Source organism: Erythrolamprus reginae, chromosome 1 (genome assembly GCF_031021105.1).
Source record: "Erythrolamprus reginae isolate rEryReg1 chromosome 1, rEryReg1.hap1, whole genome shotgun sequence".
NCBI classification, from domain to species: domain Eukaryota; kingdom Metazoa; phylum Chordata; class Lepidosauria; order Squamata; family Dipsadidae; genus Erythrolamprus; species Erythrolamprus reginae.
Window position 1 is genome coordinate 19,105,261 of NC_091950.1, and position 24,745 is coordinate 19,130,005.

The 24,745-nt window shown below is 43.1% G+C and overlaps 1 protein-coding gene across 1 annotated transcript in view; it reads left to right on the top strand.

The window, feature by feature from the left end:
* The window catches only part of NCAN (neurocan), a 134,679-nt gene that overhangs the window by 53,821 nt on the left and 56,113 nt on the right, over positions 1 to 24,745 (top strand). Inside the window, exons 5-6 of the mRNA XM_070746268.1 lie at positions 3,785 to 4,074; positions 18,596 to 19,585. Coding sequence (XP_070602369.1) covers positions 3,785 to 4,074; positions 18,596 to 19,585 — 1,280 coding nt within the window. The remainder of the gene's footprint in view (positions 1 to 3,784; positions 4,075 to 18,595; positions 19,586 to 24,745) is intronic.

A 24,745-nucleotide genomic window follows, 5' to 3' on the forward strand; every position in this document is an offset into this window, starting at 1 on the left:
TCTTTCCTGATAAGTTTTATGCTTAAGACCTTCCACCATTCTTGTAGCCCGTCTTTGGACCCGTTCAATTTTGTCAATATCTTTTTGTAGGTGAGATCTCCAGAACTGAACACAGTATTATTCCAAATGTGGTCTCACCAGCACTCTATATATTTATTTATTTATTTGTCAAACAAGTATAGTATTATACTACATATTAACATAACAACATAAGTAGAACGTAATAATAGAAAGGATAATAAGACAGTAGGGCAGGGACATTAGGCACATAAGTGCACTTATGCACGCCCCTTACAGACCTTTTAGAAAAGGGGAGAGGTCAATTGTTGATAATGTAATGTTGAAGATTTTGGGGTTGGGGGAAGCAACAATATTCTTGATTCTTGTACATGTCACCCAAACTTCAAATCCTGAAAAACATCCCCCGGAGTGGGGGGGATTTTAAATCAGCAAACAAAAGCTGTTCATGAAATATAATGATAACAGTGTTCAAAAACACATTTGAATTGAAAAGCTGTTAAAAAAAACCTTCTAAACCCGGAGCAAGATGTCCTTAATCCACTTCCCTGGCAATTATCATTTGTTCTCCCTAATTAAATGCAACATTAGTGGATTGATTTGCCATTGAAACCCATGAAAGGTTGCCAAGGGCCGTTCTTATTTACCACCGATCAATCACGTTTTCAAACCTGAAATTGGATCTTCTCACTATTGTTCGGGCTCCCAAGATGCCAGCAGGCAAATTTACAATCCCCCAAACGTCTGTGGCGGGCTGATAAATGTTGCTCGAGCATTGTTTGGAAACAAGTGACACTGACACACAAACCCACACTTTGACCAAGAGTGAATCCTGAAGGTCTGTTGCATCAACCTCTCTTGTTTCTTCCATCCAAAGGAACGGACACGGGTCATTTTAAGAGGGCGAAAGTATTTAAGCCAACGATATGCAGTACCGCAAAGACATAGAAAGACACAAGCAAAAATAATTAAGTAAAGAGAGAACAAAGTTATCTCTCTTGTTTTTAATGCAACCTTATTTTCTTTTTTCCCCTCTTTCTTTCTTTGTCCCTTTTCTTCCTTGTATTTATTCCATTTGTGTATAACTTCTTTTTGTTTTCTTGAATTTGCACTTGCGATGTTATAGTCCGGAGCTCTGTAGCAGAGTAAGAAGCGAATTGTGGTATTTAGGGATAGATCACAGACAATAGTTTCAGGGAGTAATAGATCCTGCGTAACTTTGATGATTTTTAGGTTCAGAGATTTTTTGTAGAATATAGCTACTCTGCCTCTGTTGTGGTTGGCTCTGGCCCAGCTCCTGCCCCAGGGAATGGGGAGGTGGATGCAGGGGGAAATTCAACATGTCGCAGGCCTGTGTTATTGCCGACAGAGTCAGTTCAGAGTTTAGTTTCCTCAGACGAAGAAGAAGGTGGGAGTGACTCGGCAGAGGGGGGCTTGGCACACAGCCCAGACAGTCAATCTCCCTTATCTTCCATTGAATCGGATGAAGACGTTTTGGACCCACGCAAGCGCAGAATTATGCGTAGAAGAGACCAAGTGAGGACATATTACAGGAGATAAAAGTGGCCACCTGTGTTTGGGTGGGGCTCCAGTAATTAGGGCTGCTGCTATAAATAGCAGCATGTAGGTTTGGCCGTTGTGGAAGAGTAACTGATCGCAGTTCGTCAAGAATCCTGTGTTGCTGGTTTCTGGACTTTGTTGATTTTTCACGCCTTTGAAAACAAAGCAGAGCAATGTGTGAGTGTGTGTGTGTCTCACTTCACTGGAAGAAGAAGGGGTGTGAAGTTTCTTCACAGCTGCTAGCTAAATACTTAATGACTGCTTAAGGTTAATTGTACAGACTACCCGGTTGTTTTGGGACGAGTGCTCTTTGCAATACAAAAAGAGTGCTTAGTTTATTTTGAATTTTGGGATAAAGAACATTGTTTTGAATTTTCAAACGTGTGTGTGTCTGAAATTTGTACCCTTGAATTTTCGGGAGGCTCCTACCAGAGAGTCCGGCAGAACAGCCTCCTCTGTGGGATTCATGGTCATAGCGAGAGAAAAGGTAGTTCCTTGTTGTAATAATGAAGTCTGGGTAGGATGCATTGAGCCATGTTTCACAAAGATGATATCAAAAACTAAGGAGTCAAGAAGGAGGAAGAATTCTGACATCTTATTGTCTACACTTCTAGCATTTAATAATTTGCATTTGAGATTGTTTTTGTGTTGGGAGTAGGATTTGGGTTGGTTAGAGCAGTGTTTCCCAACTTTGGCAACTTGAAGATATTTGGATTTCAACTCCCAGAATTCCCCAGCCAGCAAATGCTGGCTGGGGAATTCTGGGAGTTGAAGTCCAGATATCTTCAAGTTGCCAAGGTTGGGAAACACTGGGTTAGAGGTAGTAAGGGGCGCGCTTTCCTAGTCTTTGTTTGTGGTGTTAGGGATGACATTTTGTTTTTGTTGTTGTCGTGCTGGTTGGTTGTAGTGCTGGTTAGTTGTAAGTCAATCAATTTTTTCAATTTAAAAAAATATTATAAAAAAAAGAGGGTGAGGGAAAAATGTTCCTCGTGAAATGAAAGAGTCCATCAAAACTGTTGTTCCGTCTCATGAGAGCCTTGAGGGGAAGATTGGAAAGACCGGGTGGCTTTGATAAATGGGCCTGTTGCTTAGCTACTTTTCTCTTGTCTGTGTCTGGAGAGAAGAAGGCTGGGTAGCTTATATTCACTGGACTTTGTTCCTTAAGTAATGAAGGTTTTTTTCCACCCCTTAACACCCAGAGGCCTCCTTGAAGCTGGACAGACCCACAGTAAAGACAGATTTAACTTAAACAACCAGAGCCCAGGGAACCTCTTTGAAAACAGCCTCACCCTTTCCAATAAAAGTACAGTGGTACCTCTACTTAAGAATGCTTCTACTTAAGAACTTTTCTAGATAAGAACCAGGTGTTCAAGATTTTTTTGCCTCTTCTCAAGAACCATTTTCTACTTAAGAACCCGAGCCCGGAAAAATTTCCCAGGAAATTTGAGAGTGGCATGAAGGCCCGGTCAATTTCCTGCCATTCTCCCTTTAATCCTGGCCATCTCGGGCTTTTCTGGGCTGCCAGAGGAGTCTTTTGGTGCTGCTTGAGGCTTTGGCAGTCCAGAGCGAGCAAAGCATTTTCCTTTCTCTGGGCACTTGGAGAGGGATATAGAGTGCTATATAGAGTGCTGTTGAGACCACATTTGGAGTACTGTGTTCAGTTCTGGAGACCTCGCCTACAAAAAGATATTGACAAAATTGAACAGGTCCAAAGACGGGCTACAAGAATGGTGGAAGGTCTTAAGCATAAAATGTATCAGGAAAGACTTCATGAACTCAATTTGTATAGTCTGGAGGACAGAAGGGAAAGGGGGGACATGATTGAAACATTTAAATATGTTAAAGCGTTAAATAAGGTTCAGGAGAGAAGAGTTTTTAATAGGAAAGTGAACACAAGAACAAGGAGACACAATCTGAGGTTAGTTGGTGGAAAGATCAAAAGCAACATGAGAAAATATTATTTTACTGAAAGAGTAGTAGATGTTTGGAACAAACTTCCAGCAGACGTGGTTGGTAAATCCACAGTAACTGAATTTAAACAGGCCTGGGATAAACATATATCCATTGTAAGATAAAATACAGGAAATAGTATAAGGGCAGACTAGATGGACCATGAGGTCTTTTTCTGCCGTCAGTCTTCTATGTTTCTATGTCCTGTGTGTGGGAGGGTCCAACCTAATGATGTTTTTCCCGTGATTTCAGGAAGAGTGTTTTATGCAACCAGCCCAGGTCGGCTGACGTTTCAAATGGCCCAGAAGCATTGCCTGAGCCGAGGGGCCCAGCTGGCTACCACAGGGCAGTTATACCTCGCCTGGCAGGAAGGGCTGGACCAGTGTGACCCAGGGTGGCTGGCTGACGGAAGTGTGCGCTACCCAATCCGAATCCCACGGAAGAAATGTGGTGGAGATGAACCCGGTGTAAGGACAACCTACCAATTCTCAAACCGGACTGGCTTTCCGGATCCGGCATCCAAATTTGATGCTTACTGCTACAAAGGTTTGTAGGATTTTGTGGCTTTTGTGGTTTTTTTTTAAAAAAAATTACATCTCAATTTTTTGTTTCTTCTACTTGATTTGGATTCTGCCTGCTTGAAATCTCCTGGGCAGGATGAAATCTCCTTTTTAAAAAGAGTTTAAAAGCCCAGAGGGGCTGCCCAGATTTTATAGATGCTTCCGAAATATGTACAATATGTGTTTGTCTTTATCTTTCTTTGTCTCTCTGTCTCTCTCTCTCTCTCTCTCTCTCTCTCTCTCTCATCTACTTACCTACCCACCTATCATCTCTCTCTTTCTCTCTCTCTCTCATTTGTCAATCAGTCTGTCTATCTGTTTGTCTATCATCTTTCATCTATTATCACTATTTATAACTATCTTATATAGATAGATATCTATATCATTTCAGATGAGCCCCGAGTCTCAGGAGAAATGCGGCATAGAACTCAAATGAATGAATGAATAAATATGGATGGATGGATGGATGGATAGATAGATAGATAGATAGATAGATAGATAGAGATAGATAGATAGATAGAAGATAGATTATATATATATATATATATATATATATATATATAGAGAGAGAGAGAGAGAGAGAGAGAGAGAGAGAGAGAGAGAGAGAGAAGATAGATGATATAGATAGATAGATAGATAGATAGATAGATAGATACAAGATAGATGATATAGATAGATAGATAGATAGATGATATAGATAGATAGATAGATAGATAGATAGATAGATAGATAGATAGATAGATAGATAGATAGATAGATAGATAGATAGATAGATAGATAGGTTGGATAGACAGACAGACAGACAGATTGATAGAGATAGGGATAGGTAGGTAGGCAGGCAGGCAGGCAGGCAGACAGACAGACAGACAGACAGACAGACAGACAGACAGACAGATGGATAATAGAGATGTTGGGACACTAGAAAAAATGCAGAGAAGAGCAACAAAGGTGATTAGGGGATTGGAGGCTAAAACATGAAGAACAGTTGCAGGAACTGGGCATGGCAAGTTTAATGAAAAGAAGGACTAGGGGAGACATGATAGCAGTCTTCCAATATCTCAGGGGTTGCCACAAAGAAGAGGGAGACAACCTATCCTCCAAAGCACCTGAGTGTAGAATAAGAAGCAATGGGTGGAAACTAAACAAGGAGAGTAGCAACTTAGTAATAAGGAGAAGTTTCCTGACAGTTAGAACAATTAACTTTCGCAAATTACTCAAGACCCACCTATATCGCCAGACATGGGGGAACTGAGACACCTCCCCCAGGCTTTTATATTTTATGTTTGGTATGTATGTGTTGTATGGTTTTAATTGTTGGGGTTTTATATATCTTTTCTTTTAATATTAGATTTGTTTACTGTTATATTGTTTTTATTATTGTTGTGAGCCGCCACGAGTCTTCAGAGAGGGACGGCATACAAATCTAACAAATTGAATTGAATTGAATTAATCCGTGGAACAGCTTGCCTCCAGAGGTTGTGAATGCTCCAACACCGGAAGTTTTTAAGACGATGTTGGATAACCATCTGCCTGAAGCAGTGTAGGGTTTCTGCCTAAGCAGGAGATTGGACTAGAACAGTGTTTTTCAACCAGTGTGCCGTGGCACACTAGTGTGCCGCGAGACATGGTCAGGTGTGCCGCGAAGCTCAGAGAAAGAAAACAAGAGAAAGAGAGAGAAAGAGAAAGCAAACAAGAGAGAAAGCAAGCAAGAGAGAGAAAGAAAGCAAGAGAGAGAGAGAGAGAAAGAGAGGGAGGGAAGGTGGGAGAGAGAAAGACAGAAGAGGGAGGGAGAGAGAAAGAGAGCAAAAAAGAGGAAAGAAGGAAGAGAGAAAGAAAGAGGGATGGAGAGAGAAAAAAAGAGGAAGGGAGAGAAAGAGGGAGAGAGAAATAGAGCGAAAGGTAGGAAGAGAGAGAATTTTTTTGTCCAATATTTTTTTAGCCCCCACCCCACCCCCCTCAATGTGCCCCATGGTTTTGTAAATGTAAAAAATGTGCCGTGGCTCAAAAAAGGTTGAAAATCACTGGACTAGAAGACCTCCAAGGTCCCTTCCAACTCTGTTGTTATTATTATTATTATTAGATAATAGGTGACAGATGATCTATCTCATCTATTGTTTGCCTGCCTGCCTGCCTATATCTATCTATCTATCTATCTATCTATCTATCTATCTATCTATCTATCTATCTATCTAATCTATCTATCTATCTATCTATCTATCTATCTATCTATCTATCTATCTAATCTATCTATCTATCTATCTATCTATCTATCTAATCTATCTATCTATCTATCTATCTATCTATCTATCTATCTATCTATCTATCTATCCCTAGATCCTTTACCAATTTATAAGAGCTTCCCAGCCCTCTCCTATCCAAATATTGCCCAACGCTGCTCATCTGCTGAACATTATGTGCTATTACCAATTCTTCAACTGGAGCTATCTTCATTTGAACTAGCGAAGATCTGCATGCAGAGATTCTCTTTCCTCAACCACAGGCCCCATTTCAAAGATTGCAAAGATTCTAGCTCACGTGTTTCTGAATAAAGGACGGACGCCATCAAAATCCACCAGGTCAGCGTAGGCTAAGAGATTTCTCCAGTCGGAAGGCAGAAATGGTTTGCAGCTACCCCCCCTATTATTCACAACCGTGAACTAGGAACTCTTCATGTAAGAAGCTGGTTTTCACCCTGAGTAATGGTTGCAATTATTTTCTCGGCAAAAGCCAGCCTAAGTGGCCTCTCTCTGCTCCCTGTGTCTGCATTGCAAAAAAAAGCACAATTGGCCTATCGGTGCCTGAGCTTTCAAGTTTCTGGGGGAAAAACAGCATTGTTAATGTGAGCAATTCTCTGTCAGCATATCCCAAAAGCACCCCTATTGATGGATTGATTTAATTTATACCCTGCTTTCCAGCTTGGCAAAACCATCAAAGTTGCAGTGACACAAATAGAAGTAAAAGGCACTGTGCACAAAATAGAAAAGGATGATCTAATGCCAGTCACTGTTTCTCAGCCTGCCCTACCTCTGAAGTTTTCTTTTTTTATAGATATATAATTGGAAGGCAGAATCCTACAGAGCTGCATAGACCTGCTGGGGGATGGAGGGATGTAAATCCAATTAATCAACCAATAAACCCAGAAAAGCAGGCGAAGAAGCTCAAAACCTCCTTTAAGAATAAGATCTGGTCCAAATGATATGTGTTGGCTTGTCTCGGTTAGGCTATGAAACCTTTAACAACACCGAGCACAGAAACATAGAAACATAGAAGACTGACGGCAGAAAAAGACCTCATGGTCCATCTAGTCTGCCCTTATACTATTTCCTGTATTTTATCTTACAATGGATATATGTTTATCCCAGGCATGTTTAAATTCAGTTACTGTGGATTTACCAACCACGTCTGCTGGAAGTTTGTTCCAAGGATCTACTACTCTTTCAGTGAAATGATATTTTCTCACGTTGCTTTTGATCTTTCCCCCAACTAACTTCAGATTGTGTCCCCTTGTTCTTGTGTTCACTTTCCTATTAAAAACACTTCCCTCCTGAACCTTATTTAACCCTTTAACATATTTAAATGTTTCGATCATGTCCCCCCTTTTCCTTCTGTCCTCCAGACTATACAGATGGAGTTCATGAAGTCTTTCCTGATACGTTTTATGCTTAAGACCTTCCACCATTCTTGTAGCCCGTCTTTGAACCCGTTCAATTTTGTCAATATCTTTTTGTAGGTGAGGTCTCCAGAACTGAACACAGTATTCCAAATGTGGTCTCACCAGCGCTCTATATAAGGGGATCACAATCTCCCTCTTCCTGCTTGTTATACCTCTAGCTATGCAGCCAAGCATCCTACTAGCTTTTCCTACTGCCCGACCACACTGCTCACCCATTTTGAGACTGTCAGAAATCACTACCCCTAAATGCTTCTCTTCTGAAGAATTTTTAACAGAGTGTGGATGTGTGATAAAGCCAAGATACAGACTTAGTTAAGTAAGTGTTATTTACATATAAACAAAATATAAACAATACAGAATAAGCACGAAGCAAATACAAAATAATACGCACTGAGCAAACACAAGATTAGCACAAAGCAAAATACAATATAGATAATAAGCACGAAGCTTATACAAGCACGAAGCTTAAACACGACTCCCCCATCTCAGGCAAAAGTAAAGGAAGTGACTGAGCAGACTAATGAGCTTTTATAGCTTCAATGAGGAAGTGACGAAACAGCCTTGAATATTAACTCTTCACGTACAAGTTAACCCTTTAAGTGCACATTAACTCTTTAAGTACAAGTTTGGTACAAGTGTACAATATGCAGTTTACAATGGCAATCCCTAACAACCATGTACCCTGTACTAACAATATGGATTTGACTTATTCGAATGCAGTGAAAACAGGCAACAGATTCTCAAGTTCAGAACAATTCAGGGCGAAGCTTTCTCCTGCTTGTTGATAAACGTAGCTTGTAAAATAGATGGAAGTGGACAGAATTCTTTATTGGCCAAGTGTGATTGGACACATAAGGAATTTGTCTTCAGCGCCTAAGCTCTCGGTGTACATTTAAAAAAATGCATTTGTTGTGAATCATAAAATACAACAGTGTCAATCATAGGATACTAGATAAGCAATAAAATAATACTGGGACACTAAATAAAACAATGTAAATCATAAAGATATGAGCAACAAGGTTTTTTACTCATTCATTCAGGTTCAGGTGGGAAGTGTTTTTAATAGGAAAGTGAACACAAGAACAAGGGGGCACAATCTGAGGTTAGTTGGGGAAAGATCAGAAGCAATGTGAGAAAATATTATTTTACTGAAAGAGTAGTAGATGCTTGGAACAAACTTCCAGCAGACGTGGTTGGTAAATCCACAGGAACTGAATTTAAACATGCCTGGGATAAACATATATCCATCCATATATCCATGGAAATAGTATAAGGTAGACTAGATGGACCATGAGGTCTTTTTCTGCCATCTATCTATCTATCTATCTATCTATCTATCTATCTATCTATCTATCTATCTATCTATCTAGTCTTCAGAGAGGGGTGGCATACAAATCTAATATATTATTATTATTATTATTATTATTATTATTATTATTATTATATATCTATATCTACCTATCTACCTATCTATCTATCTATCTATCTATCTATCTATCTATCTATCTATCTATCTATCTATCTATCTATCTATCTATCTAATTTGACTTCTATGCCGCCCAATCCCGAAGGATTCTGGGCGACTTACAACAATATAATAAAGATACAAATACAATAAAAAGAAGTCAAATATGAATATCTAACACTATAAACCCCAGGATTTTTTTTTAAAAAACCCACAACTCAACAATCCAATCAACACAACATGCATACCACTCACTACAATTTGGCCATGACGGATGTCAATTTCATGGTCCCCAGGCCTGCTGCCAAAGCCAGGTCTTCGCAGCCTTTCGGAAGGCCAGTAGGGTGGGAGCAATACGGACTATGGGTGGGTAGTTGGTTCCCTAGAGCCGGGGCAGCCACAGAGAAGGCCCTCCCCTGTGGCCCCGCCAACCTGCACTGCTTAGTCGATGGGACCTGGAGGAGGCCAAATCTGTGCGAACCTATTGGTCTCTGGGAGGTATGTGGCAGGAGACAGGCTGGTAGATAGTCTGGCCCTAAGCCATGTAGGGATTTATAGGTTATACACCTTAAATTGTGATCGGAGACTGATAGTGTTGTGGGAATTAGTTGTTTAGCAGAGAGATGGCATGCGGGCGAAAACTGTCCTTGTGTCTTAATTGTTCTGGTGTGCAGAATAGCGTCGATTTGAGAGTAGAAGTGGAAACAATTATACTCAGGGGTTCTCGTTTCAATCTTAGTGTCTGGAGAGGTTGCTAAGGTTCTTAGGCTTTAAAATTAGTTAGCACTCTGAAGAGGGAAGTCAATATATTGAATTGTATTTGGAAAATAAGTGGCAACCAGTCTAAATGTCTATGAACATTCTCAGTCATCCAGGTCATGGTTGTCCCAAAGGTGCTTTTTCAAAATGCAACAGGACTCCATAGCAAAGAAGAGAACAACAATCGAAGCCACATTGTCATTCCATCTGCGGAGAGGGGCGGCATACAAATCCAATAAATAAATAAATAAATAAACAAACAAACATAAATAATAAACAAACAAACATAAATAATAATAAATGAATGAATGAATGAATGAATGAATGGTTAACAGGAACATCCAAAAAAGCTCAGAATGATTTTCAACCAATACTGCATAACTGGCAAACTTCAAACTCAAGAATACGCTAAGGCAGAAGCTTGTCCACCCTAAGCAGGGGTGGGTTCAGAGCGGTTTGCCCGAAGCAGTAGGGACTCTCCGGTGACATCACGACGCTGACATCACCGACCCAGTTTGGTAGGTGCCGGTCTGTGGGCACAGCCAAAAAAAAAAAAAGGTGTGATGATAATGTTCTATCTGGATGGGTCAACAATCAGAAATAAAAAAGCCGCACACACTTTCAGGGTCTTCAGAGAGAGGTGGCATAGAAACCAACCAACCAACCAACCAACCAACCAACCAACCAACCAATCAATCAATCAATCAACCAAATAAATAAATAAGTAAATAAGTAAATAAGTAAATAAGTAAATAAGAAAATTGCTCAAAAAAATAAAGGGAACACTCAAAGAACACATCCTAGATCTGAATGAATGAAATATTCTCATTGAATACTTTGTTCTGTACAAAGTTGAATGTGCACAACAGCATGTGAAATTGATTGTCAATCAGTGTTGCTTCCTAAATGGACAATTTAATTCCACAGAAATTTGATTTACTTGGAGTTATATTGTGTTGTTTAAGTCTTCCCTTAACTTTTTTTGAGCAGGGTAGATAGATAGATGATAGATAGATAGATAGATAGATAGATAGATAGATAGATGATAGATAGATAGATGATAGATAGATAGATAGATAGATAGATAGATAGATAGATAGATAGATAGATGATAGATGATAGATGGATAGATAGAAGATAGATAGATAGAAGATATAGATAGATAGATAGATAGATAGATAGATAGATAGATAGATAGATAGATAGATAGATAGATAGATAGATAGATAGATAGATAGAGTTGATCATAGCAAAATTCTATTGGTAAAACAAATTCATGCAATAAACTGGTTAACTCTAAAGAATTCCATGCTGAGCCGGATGTGGACTACTCACAACAGATAAGTTGAGAACTACAGTGGTACCTCTACCTAAGAATGCCTCTACTTATGAACTTTTCTAGATAAGAACCGGGTGTTCAAGATTTTTTTGCCTCTTCTCAAGAACCATTTTCCACTTAAGAACCCGAGCCTCCAAAACTGTAACTGGAAAAGGTAGGGAGAAGCCTCCGTGGGGCCTCTCTAGGAATCTCCTGGGAGGAAACAGGGCCGGAAAAGGCATGGAGAAGCCTCCGTGAGGCTTCTCTAGGAATATCCTGGGAGGAAACAAGGCCTCCCCCCTTCCCTGTGGTTTCCCCAATCGCACACATTATTTGCTTTTACATTGATTCCTATGGGAAAAATTGCTTCTTCTTACAAACGTTTCTACTTAAAAACCTGGTCACGGAACGAATTAAGTTCATAAGTAGAGGTAACATTGTATGACAAGGCCATAGCGCACACGTGGCCCTTGTGGCTTGCCGTCACGAATGCCCCTGGCCTCTGGTCTTCAAAGCAGCCAGGGATGAAATCGGTTTACATCGGTTGTTTCTCCTTTTGTGGGTCAGCACAACTGCTACTATTTCAGCTCGGGATTTCCTGCTGCTCCGCTTATCTTCCTTCATCCACTGGAGTTTTTGTGGCTGCTTCTTACAGTGCCTTTCTGGAGAGAATTTCCCCAAAGTTGTGAATTGCTTATTTGCAGCTGTATGGCATCTCCACCCTAAATAATTTCTTGGGATAACAACCAGGGATGAGAAAAAGGGACATGCTGGGATTTACAACCTAGCCTGAGATACCAGTAGTAAACAAGGGCAGGCACTTTGTTTTATTTAAAGGGAGAGGGCTTCAAAGAGACGGGCTGTGCCTGCCTCCCTCCTCTTTCCACCAGCTCCTTCATAAATCAGCCCGGCTGGCCACAGAACGCGCCAGCCACTTTGGCTGACAAAAGGAAAATTGAGTCCCTGGGCCCTGAACCAGCTTGCAGCTCGGAGCTTTTGCAATAATTGCCCCTTCAATCCTGCCTTCACAATCAGAAAGGTGGAGAAGGAAGGGGAGTTGGCCAAGGGAAGCAGAATGTGGGTTTCACCCATAGAAAATGGGGTGCCCCCCTCCTACTCTCCGTAGCCTTTTGTTTTAGGAGTGGGTTTTTTAGGAGAATAGCCCTTCAGCTGCAGCTCCATGGAAAAGGAATCAAAACACCCCAAAGTTGATTAGGGGACTGGAAGCTAAAATATATGAAGAATGGTTGCAGGAACTGAGTGTGTGTAGTTTAATGAAAAGAAGGACCAGGGGAGACATGATAGCAGCCTCCCAATATCTCAGGAGTTGCCACAAAGAAGAGGGAGTGAACCTATTCTCCAAAGCACCTGAGGGCAGGACAAGAAGCAATGGGTGGAAACTAAACAAGGAGAGAAGTAACTTAGAAAAAAGGAGAAATTTCCTGCCAGAACAGTTAACCAGTGGAACAACTTGTCCCCAGAAGTTGTGGGTGCTCCATCATTGGAAGTTTTTAAAAAGAGGTTACTAATTTGCTTCAAATGGTATAGGGCAGTGATGGCAAATCTATGGCACAGGTGCCACGCCGAGCCATATCTGCCGGCACACGAGCCGTTGCCACAGCTTAGATCCAGCATACACACTGGCACATTGGCCAGCTGATTTTTTGTCTCACACGGAGGCTCTGGGAAGCCATTTTCAGCTTCCAGAGGGCCTGGGGGGGATGGGGGAGGGTGTTTTTGCCTTCCCCAGGCTCCAGGGTGTGTGTGAAAAACCAGCCTACCGGGGCCACCAGAAGTTGGGAAACGGGCTATTTCTGGCCTCCAGAGGTGGGGCAGGCAGGTCAACTTTCGCCCTCCTCAGGCATTGAATTATGGGTGTGGACACTCCTGCAGGCGCGATAGTGTATGCACATGGTTCTTTCGGCACCCGAGGGGAAAAAAGGTTTGCCATCACTGGTATATGGCAGTGATGGCAAACCTTCTTTGCTTCGCGTGCCAAAAGGAGGTGTATGAGTGTGCTAGCATGCGTGCATGTGCCCACACCCCTTCTCTCCCCCTGTGCATGCGCACAGGCCTTACTGAAACCTGGTATCTGAAAAAAAAATGCCCAAATGGGCAAACCGGATATTGGGGAAAACACACTTCCTGTTTGTCCGTTGTGCTGTTTTTTGCCCTCCGGATTGTTCAGGGAAGCTTCCTGAAGCTCCAGAGTGCAAAAAACAGCACAACAAGCAAACCGGAAGTTTGGGGAAATGCACTTCCTGTTTGCCAGAAGTTGAAGAAAATGCACTTCCTGTTTGCCAGAAGTTTAGGAAAATGTACATCCGGTTTGCTTGTTGTGCTGTTTTTTGTACTCCGGAGCTTCAGGAAGCTTCCCTGAAATTATTTTTCCAAACTTCCAGTTTGTCCGTTGAGTGATTTTTTTTGGCCTCCGGGGCAAAAGCATCTGGAGGGTTAAACGGCCTTTTCCAAGGCAGAAAATCAGCTGACCAGTGCACACATGTGTGCTGGAGCTTACACAGGGCAAAGTCTTGTGTGCCCCCCCATATGGCTCCATGTGCCATCTGTAGCACGCGTGCCATAGGTTCGCCATCACAGGGATAGGGTTTCCTGCTTGAGCAGGGGGCTGGACTCGAAGACCTCCAAGGTCCCTTCCAACTCCGTTATGCTGTGTTTGGGTAAAAAGCCCACAGCCAAAGAGATAATACAGGTCGTCCTTGAGTTATAATGATATATTTAGTGACTGTTCTAAGTTACAATGACGCTGAAAAAAGTGACTTATAACCGGTCCTTGCGTTTACGACATCACAGCATCCCTAAGGCCACATGATAGTTTTGGGCGCTTGGCAAAAAGCATTCATGTGTTTCCGATGACTGCAGCATCCCAAGGTCTGTTTGAAGCTAAATCAACCCCCTGCAGACCCCCAATATGCTAATCCTCCTGATAAAGACCCATTGAAGTGTGTCATCCACTCTGGACTGTTTCCTATCCCCAACTGGGCTCACTGAATATGTTTAAGTTAGTTACCGCATTCTCATTTTCTCAGCTCATGAATACATTGGAAGCATAAACTAACCAGCAGGCTCGCTTGGAATTCATCAAGCTTGCTTAAACATGTCATCACCCGGGGTGGCGCAGTGGTTAGAGTGCAGCACCGCAGACTATTTCAGCTAACTGCTAGCTGTAGTTCAGCGGTTCAAATCTCACCACCGGCTCAAGGTTGATTCAGCCTCCCATTTATTTATTTTATTTATTATTAGATTTATATGCCGCCCCTCTCCATAGACTCTCAGGGCGGCTCACAGCAATAATAAAAACAATGTACACAAATCTAATATTTAAAATATCTAAAAAACCCTTATTTAAAAAGCAAGACATACACACAAACATACCATGCATAAACTATATATGCCTGGGGGAAATGTCTCAATTCTCCCATGCCTGACGGCAGAGGTGGGTTTTGAGGAGTTTACGAAAGGCAAGGAGGGTGGGGGCAATCCTAATCTCCGGGGGGGGATGGTTCCAGAGGGCCGGGGCCACCACAGAGGAGGCTCTTCCCCTGGATCCCGCCAGGTGACATCCCGCCAGCTGCCCCGAGTCTACGGAGAGGGGCGGCATACAAATCTAATAAATAAATAAATAAATCCTTCTGAGGTGGGTAAAATGAGGACCCGGATTGTTGGGAGCAATATGCTGACTCTGTAAACCACTTAGAGAACAGAACAGAATAGAGTAGAATTCTTTATTGGCCAAGTGTGATTGGACGCACAAGGGATTTGTCTTGGTGCAGATGCTCTCAGTGTACATAAAAGAAAAAGATACATTTGTCAAGAATCATGAGGTACAACACAATGATTGTGATAGGGGTGAAATAAGCAATGAGGAAACAATCAATATTAATATAAATTGTAAGGATACAAGCAACAAGTTACAGTCATACAATAATAAGTGGGAGAAAATAGGTGATAGGGATGATGAGAAAAAACTAGTAGAAATAGTAGTGCAGACTTAGCTAATACTTGCTCTATAGAATAAAGTTTTTATTTATTGTTAGAGTTGAAAGGGACCATGAAGGCCATCGAGTTCAACCCCCTGCCCAAGCAGGAACCCTATATTACACCAGTCAAGTGGCAGTTCAATCTTCTCTTTAAAATGTCCAGAGTGTTGGAGTTCACAACGTCCACTGGTAGGTTGTTCCATTGGTTGTTCACTCTGACCGTCAGGAAGTTCCTCCTTATCTCCATGACGGTCAGAGCGATCAACCAATGGAACAACCTACCAGCGGACATTGTGAACTCCAACACTCTGGACATTTTTAAGAGAAGATTGAACTGCCACTTGACTGTATGTTCTGTATGTTTAAACCATAAACATTAACTAAATTTTGTATTTTATCTTTATATAGTGCTACCACCATTTCTCATCTTTACCATCTCGCTTCTAAAATTTAAATCAAATTCTCATGATTCAGTTTTTCCAAAGAACAGCCAATTATTAATACATACATATCTCTTAACTTTCTTTCCAATCGTAAAACTTCAGCCAAATTTTATAATAACCGAAGTCTTGTTTATCTTTGAGTTTCAAAGTCGATCTACTCATCTCTCCACAGCAGGGGTCCTCAAACTTGGCAACTTTAAGACTTGTGGACTTCAACTCCCAGAATTCTCCAGCCAGCATAGCATAGCATAGCTGGCTGGCTGGAGAATTCTGGGAGTTGAAGTCCACAAGTCTTAAAGTTGCCAAGTTTGAAGACCTCGGCTCCACAGTGTCATAAGTTGGGGACCCCCCTGTCCTGATTCAGGTTCAAAGCTCTGCTTTTGACATATCAGGGACCAAGATTCCCGGGACAGCTTGTCCGACATAGACTGGAATAATGATGAAGATCGTTTTCTAAGTTAATTATACTTGCACGCCGGTCTTCTCTGCACTCGCTCTTAATGCTCACACATGCACACCCACACTCTAAGCTTCAGGGAATGCCTATTAGTATGCCGGAGGCATTTCCTGGACACATCTGTCTGAGCTGCACGAGTGAATGTTCCTTCCCTCCCTTCTCTCCCTCTCCTATTTTGAATATAAATGCTTTCCATCCAATCTTTGCATGCCTGGCTGGCTGATTTGCTTTTTAATCTATCTTTTCTCTCTTTTAATTTTTCCAGAACAGCCCCTGCCAATTCTCTAACTCAGGCGTACTGGTCTTCAAACCCCTGAATATCTCAAGGTTCTAGGTGTTGTAGTGCAGTGTATTTAACAGAATAACAGAACAAAAAGGTTGGAAGGGACTTTAGAGGTCTTCTAGACCAGTGTTTCCTAACCTTGGCAACTTGGAGATATTTGGACTTCAAATCCCAGAATCCCCCAGCCAGCATTCGCTGGCTGGGGGATTCTGGGAGTTGAAGTCCAAATATCTCCAAGTTGCCAAGGTTGGGAAACACTGTTCTAGTCCAAGGGTAGGCAAAGTTGGTTCTTCTATGACATGGGGACTTCAACTCCCAGAATTCCTGAGCTAGCATGATTGGCTCAGGAATTGTGGGAATTGAAGTCCACAAGTCATAGAAGAGCCAACTTTGCCTACTCCTGTTCTAGACCAGACCACTGCTCAAGCAAGAAACCCTAGAAACATAGAAGACTGATGGCAGAAAAAGACTTCATGATCCATCTAGTCTGCCCTTATACTACTTTCTGTATTTTATCTTAGGATGGATATATGTTTATTCCAGGCATGTTTAAATTCAGTTACTGTGGATTTACCAACCACGTCTGCTGGAAGTTTGTTCCAAGGATCTACTACTCTTTTAGTAAAATAATATTTTCTCACATTGCTTTTGATCTTTCCCCCAACTAACTTCAGATTGTGTCCCCTTGTTCTTGTGTTCACTTTTCTATTAAAAACACTTCCCTCCTGGACCTTATTTAACCCTTTAACATATTTAAATATTTTGATCATGTCCCCCCTTTCCCTTCTGTCCTCCAGACTATACAGATTGAGTTCATGAAGTCTTTCCTGATACGTTTTATGCTTAAGACCTTCCACCAGTCTTGTAGCCCGTCTTTGGACCCGTTCAATTTTGTCAATATCTTTTTGTAGGTGAGGTCTCCAGAACTGAACACAGTATTCCAAATGTGGTCTCACCAGCACTCTATATAGCGGGATCGACATCGGGACGTCAACTCCCAGAATTCATGAGCTAGCATGATTGGCTCAGGAATTCTGGGAATTGAAGTCCACAATTCATAGAAGAGCCAACTTTGCCTACTCCTGTTCTAGACCAACCCCTTGTTCAAGCAAGAAACCCTATATCAGTGATGACGAACTTTTTTCCCCTCGGGTGCCGAAAGTGCGTGCACACTCACTATCACACCTGTGTGAGTGCCCACGCCCATAATTCAATGCCTGGGGAGAGTGAAAATTGCCTCCCCTGCCCCTCCTGGAAGCCCTCTGTAGGCCAGAAACAGCCCGTTTCCCAACTTCTGGTGGACCTGGTAGGCCCGTTTTTCACCCTCCCCAGGCTCCAGAGTCCTTGGAGCCAGGGGAGGGTAAAAAAAATCCTCCCCCCATCCTCCTGGAAGCTCTCTGGAAGCAAAAAAAAGAGCCTCTGTGCAAGCCCAAAACCAGCTGGCTGAACATATAATAATAATAATAATAATAATAATAATAATAATAATAATAATAATAATTTGTTAGACTTGTACGCCACCCCTCTCGGAAGACTCGGAGCGGCTCACAACAAAATACAAAGCACAAATCTAATATTAAAAACAATTTAAAAAACCCATTATAATACAGTCATCCCATCCAATTAAACCATGCATAAAATGAAACAGCTAAGGATCAGTTATGTCCCCCAAGCCTGGCAGCATAGGTAGGTTTTCAGTAATTTGCGAAAGGCAAGGAGGGTGGGGGCAGTCCTGATCTCTGGGGGGAGTTGATTCCAGAGGGCTGGGGCCACCACAGAGAAGGCTCTTCTCCTGGGGCCCGCCAGATGACATTGTTTTGTCGACAGGACCCGGAGAAGGCCATCTCTGTGGGACCTGATGGGTCGCTGGGATTTGTGCGGCAGAAGGCGGTCCGGAAGGTATTTATATGCAAATTGGAGCTGAGCCAGGGCAATGGCTCGTGTGCCAACAAATATGGCTCCACGTGCCACCTGTGGCACCCATGCCGCAGGTTCGCCATCACTGTTCTAGCGTGTCAATTTGGAAAGCAGCTGTACAGAAAAGGCATTCCTCCAATGAAAGTCGTGTTTTTCCTGATTCCATCATTCTCTTTTTTTGTATCCCTTTGTAGGGCATCAGATGGCCAAGATACCGGACAGGGCACCCTTGGTAGAAGGATCTATCCATCAGCCCACGGACCAATATTCGGAGGGAAGCCACGAATCAGGAATGGAGAACATCTTGGTGGAGCACGACCCTGATCTGTCCTTTCTGAGCCAGAACGAGCTATTCCCCACGCGAGACAAAGAAGCCCTCGCGTCCGCAGATTCCAAAGAATCTGCCAAGGATCTCTACGGCCCCTTGCACAAAGTGGCAGTGCCACTACTGGAAGAGGATGAGCAGCTCCAGATGGTGACGGCTTTCCCAGTTGGAAGAGAAAACGTGGAGGAGTGGCCCGTGGTACCCAATGTCTCTTTCCCAAACGGAGAGGTTGGAGGGGCTTCCACAGAACCCTCTGTAGATATTCTCCACGATGGCAAACTCTTCGCTGTAGTTGACGCCACCGATGAGCTGAATACCACTCAAGAGTCGCTGAGTGTGGTTTCAACGATGGGCAATGCCCAACGTTTGGAGGTAGACGTTGAAGAAGGCATCTCGCCTGAAGCGGCTCTTCATACGGTCACTCCAACCGGGTTGCCAGGAAATTTTACAGAGGTTTTACTCCCACGGGATACTGCTTCTCCGCAACCGTCTCAAGTCCGAATCCTAAAGGACCATCCAACGACACCCTTCCTAATTCCTTCCCCCACTTCTCCTAAAGATCACCCCACCGCCACTGGGGCAACACCAGCATTGAATGGCACCTCTGAAGCGAATCAGAATGTTTACGCCGGACTGAATGGGCGGTACTTCCAGGAACAACGGAAAGATGAGCTGGCTGTTGATGGAAATCCAGAAGGTAGCACCACGCTGCCCACTGTGTTGACCGCTGTGGCCTTGGCAGGGCACGAAATGGTGGACAATGCTATTGAGACTTCAGCAGGGATGGTCCCGAGTCCGCCTGCCTCTGCTCTCGGAGGAGATGTAAGCTACTCGCTGTCCAACGAAGTTGATGAAAACAGTAAGTGGAATTTGGTTTCTGCTGCAAGGGCCTTCCATCGAGTGTTGGGGGCTTGCAAATTGTGGAAGCACCTTAAGAAAGGGATCTTTCCTAATATACTTATTTATTATTTATTTATTAATCTTATTAATTTAAGAACAAGGAGACACAATCTGAAGTTAGTTGGGGGAAAGATCAAAAGCAACATGAGAAAATATTATTTCACTGAAAGAGTAGTAGATCCTTGGAACAAACTTCCAGCAGACGTGGTTGGTAAATCCACAGTAACTGAATTTAAACATGCCTGGGATAAACATAGATCCATCCTAAGATAAAATACAGAAAATAGTATAAGGGCCAACTAGATGGATCATGAGGTCTTTTTCTGCTGTCAGTCTTCTATGTTTCTATGTTTCTATTAGTCTGGAGGACAGAAGGGGAAGTGGGGACATGATCGAAACATTTAAATATGTTAAAGGGTTAAATAAGGTTCAGGAGGGAAGTGTTTTTAATAGGAAAGTGAACACAAGAACAAGGGGGCACAATCTGAGGTTACTTGGGGGAAAGATTATTATTATTGTTGTTGTTGTTGTTGATATTATTATTATTATTATTATTATTATTATTATTATTATTATTATTATTATTATGATGTCAATATAACACAGCAAACGAGATCACTATGCTGGATTTCGTATTTCATCACCAGTCGGGCGCTTCCCAAGCACCTAAGACTGAGTGATGTAGCGGCGAATTATGTTTGCCGATCCCAGTAAAGCGGCCTTTTGCAATTGACAGAAGGAGATTTGGTCAATTCTGATGGTTTTCAAATGTCTGCTGAGATCCTTTTGCACTGCGCCCAGCATGCCAAGTACCACTGGGACCACTTTCAATGGCTTATGCCAGAGTCGTTGCAGTTCGATTTTTAGATCTTCGTATTTCACTAATTTCTCTAGCTGCTTCTCCTCAATTCTGCTATTATTATTATTATTATTATTATTATTATTATTATTATTATTATTATTATTTAGATTTGTATGCCGCCCCTCTCCGTAGACTCAGAAGCAACGTGAGAAAATATTATACTGAAAGAGTAGTAGATGCTTGGAACAAACTTCCAGCAGACATGGTTGGTAAATCCACAGTAACTGAATTTAAACACGCCTGGGACAAACATATATCCATCCTAAGATAAAATACAGGAAATAGTATAAGGGCAGACTAGATAGACCATGAGATCTTTTTCTGCCACCAATCTTCTATGTTTCTACGTTTCTATGACAATTTTCGGGGTCCGTTTTGTGGTCGTATGCATCTCGATCAAACACTGCATTTCGGTTTTATATCTTGTCTCATCTCTAGATAAGAGAATGGCGGCTTGTTTACTTCTTTGTAGCATTGCCCGTGGCCACCAACTTTAATTTAAACAGAGAGGGAATAAAAGAAGCAGATTTTTTTTTCTTTTATAACATTTTTCACATACATCCATTGCTAAAGTTAAGAGAACACATGGGGGGGGGGGGGTGCCAGGGTAGGTGTGGAAGAATTGAGTCACTCACCATATGCTAAGGAATTGCTTACGTTAGTCTCTGTTGCAGAACCCTTACGCAATCTGGGATAGCTGAGTTCAGAGCTTTACCTCAGAGCCCTTTCTGAAATAACCCCTGTTTTCCTGATTTGGCTGGGTTCAAATCCCCATTTGGCCCTAAAGCTCTGTGCAAATCTTTATCTCTCGCCTGCTCTACCTCACAAGGTTGTCGAGAAGATTATCATGCAACCAGCGATGGGCTGCCAAAATTGTACTGCTACGCTGTGGGCGTGGCTTATTTTGTGGGTGTGGCTTGATGGTCATGTGACCAGGTGGGAGTGGCTTGCCGATCATGTGACTAGGGGGTAGCTTAAAGGTCATGTGACTGGGTGGAAGTGGCTGGCCGACCAAGATAAATTTTCAAAGAGGTGCTTGGACTCTTTTTCAGTTGATTAAGTCACATTATTTGAATAGCCACATACAAATAAGATAAGAACCAGATGTTCAAGATTTTTTTGCCTTAAAAACCCAACCCTCCGAAACTGTAACCGGAAAAGGTGGGGAGAAGCCTCCATGGGGCCTCTCTAGGAATCTCCTGGGAGGAAACAGGGCCAGAAAAGGCGGGAAGAAGCCTCCGTGGGGGCCTCTCTAGGAATCTCCTGGGAGGAAACAGGGCCGGAAAAGGCAGGGAGAAGCCTCCGTGGGGCCTCTCTAGGAATCTCCTGGGAGGAAACAGGGCCGGAAAAGGCGGGGAGAAGCCTCCGTGGGGCCTCTCTAGGAATCTCCTGGGAGGAAACAGGGCCAGAAAAGGCGGGAAGAAGCCTCCGTGGGGCCTCTCTAGGAATCTCCTGGGAGGAAACAGGGCCGGAAAAGGCGGGAAGAAGCCTCCGTGGGGGCCTCTCTAGGAATCTCCTGGGAGGAAACAGGGCCGGAAAAGGCAGGGAGAAGCCTCCGTGGGGCCTCTCTAGGAATCTCCTGGGAGGAAACAGGGCCGGAAAAGGCAGGGAGAAGCCTCCGTGGGGCCTCTCTAGGAATCTCCTGGGAGGAAACAGGGCCGGAAAAGGCAGGGAGAAGCCTCCGTGGGGCCTCTCTAGGAATCTCCTGGGAGGAAACAGGGCCGGAAAAGGCAGGGAGAAGCCTCCGTGGGGCCTCTCTAGGAATCTCCTGGGAGGAAACAGGGCCAGAAAAGGCGGGAAGAAGCCTCCGTGGGGCCTCTCTAGGAATCTCCTGGAAGGAAACAGGGCCTCCACCCTCCCTGTGGTTTCCCCAATCGCACAATTGCTTTTACATTGATTCTTATGGGAAAAATTGCTTCTTCTTACAAAGTTTTCTACTTAAGAACCTGGTCACGGAACGAATTAAATTCGTTGAGGTACCAGTGTATTAGGAAGATCCCTGTGTTTACATTTGAGGGTATAAGAGGGAATGCTCTTAGCCCTCCAATTCCACTCTGCCTTTGGGCTGTTGATTTTGTGTGGATTTTGAAAACTCTCTTTCCCTCTGCTCCCAAAATCACAGTTTCCCTGCAGGGCTTTAAAACTCTGCCTCCTGAAAGAGCTTTAAGTAGCCATTGGTGCCAATTAGCACATGTTTGCAACCTGATGTAATGCACTCAGGCATAATTTTCGGCTGAGAAGTGTTAGCACCAATTAAGAGAGGGAGGAGAGAGCGCAGTCTCTGAAGACCCGAGTTATTTTGCAAGTGTGCATAATTTTGACACTTACGGCTGCACAGAGGGTTGGGTGAATCGTTGCCGATGCTCAAATTAAGAATAAGCATCTGGTACAACACTGAGCTGTGGGGTGGCAGCTGCCAGAGCTTGCAGGAGAGAGGAGGGAGAAAAGGACCAGAAATCGGGGTAGGAAGAACTGAATTCTGAAACGTTAACCTGGTTTTGTATACATGTAGTCCTCCACTTAGGATCAGTCACTTAGCAACTATTCGAAATTATGACCTGTTCTGCTCTGGACAATGCAGATCGGAACAAAGGGAGAATCCATGTGCTGAGATTTCAAATCAAACACTTATATGAAAAGCAGGATTTATACAAGCAAATTCAGGCATCTTTCAGTCCATCTTGGCAGCTTTCCCTGTTAAATTGGCTAAGAGATATTGATTGATTGATTGATTGATTGATTGATTGATTGGACTTGTATGCCACCCCTCTCCGCAGACTCGGGGCAGCTAACAACAGTAATAAAACAGCATATAATAGTAATCCAATACTAAAAACAGTTAAAAACCCATTATTATAAAAACCAAAAATACATACAGACATACCATGCATAAAATTGTAAAGGCCTAGGGGGAAAGAGTGTCTCAATTCCCCCATGCCTGGCGGCAGAGGTGGGTTTTAAGCAGCTTACGAAAGGCAAGGAGGGTGGGGGCAATTCTAATCTCTGGGGGGAGTTGGTTCCAGAGGGCCGGGGCCACCACAGAGAAGGCTCTTCCCCTAGGTCCCGCCAAGTGACATTGTTTAGTTGACGGGACCCGAAGAAGACCCACTCTGTGGGACCTAACTGGTCGCTGGGATTCGTGCAGCAGAAGGTGGTCCCTGAGATAATCTGGTCCGGTGCCAAAAAGATAAAGATAAAGGTCCAGGCAGCCGCCGAGATTCAAAGCTAATTATCACATTCCTCAATGAGATAATGTTTACATACTCACAATCCTCCAGGTTTTGCTCACACAGCTGCATCTCTGCCCGATGAATTTAGAAGAATAATAGCAGGTTGCCAGCAAGGCATTTCTGGAACCCCGAATCTAGGACTGCCACCGTTACCAACGTTGGAACACCACACCCCTTTACCCAGAAATCCTCCTTTTATACTGTCTGGGTTTTATCAACTGTTTCCTAGAGATATAACTGTATAACATGCACATTGGAACTGAGCTAGGGCAACGGATCGCATGCCAGCAGATATGACTCTACGTGCCACCTGTGGCACCCGTGCCATAGGTTCGCCATCAGTGGTCTAGACTTTGTTTCATAGACTCAATTTCTGAACCTTTTCCCATAAAGATATTCTTGTCTGCTTCTTGACCTTCTGACCCGGACATCTAATAGGGGCTCCAGATCTCCCATGTCCCCCTCCTCCTCTGACTCAGACATTACCATCCTTGGGGTTTCTACAGTGGGTGGGTTGGTGGGTGGGTGGGTGGGTGGATGGATGGATAGACGGATAGATGGATAGGCGGATAGGCGGATAGGCGGACGGACGGACGGATGGACGGACAGACAGACAGACAGACAGGCGGATAGGCGGACAGACGGACAGACAGACAGACAGAAAGACAGACAGATAGATGACCTATCCAATTAAGAAGAGGGGATTCTCTCCTCTACAAGTAGTCTTTGATTTACGACTACAATTGGGCCCAAAATTTCAGTTGCTAAGTGAGACAGTTGTAAGATTTGCTACATTTAAGACGTTTGCTGCCACAGTTGTTAAGCGAACTGCTGCTGTTGTTAAATGAGTAACACAGTTGTTAAGTGATCCTGGCTTCCTCGTTGACTTTGCTAGTCAGAAAGTTTCAAAAGAGAACCACATGAAAACTATCATAGATATGAGTCAGTTGCCAAGCATCCAAATTTTGATCATGTGACCACAGAGATGCTGTAAGGGTCATAAATGTGGGGAAAGAGTCATGTCACT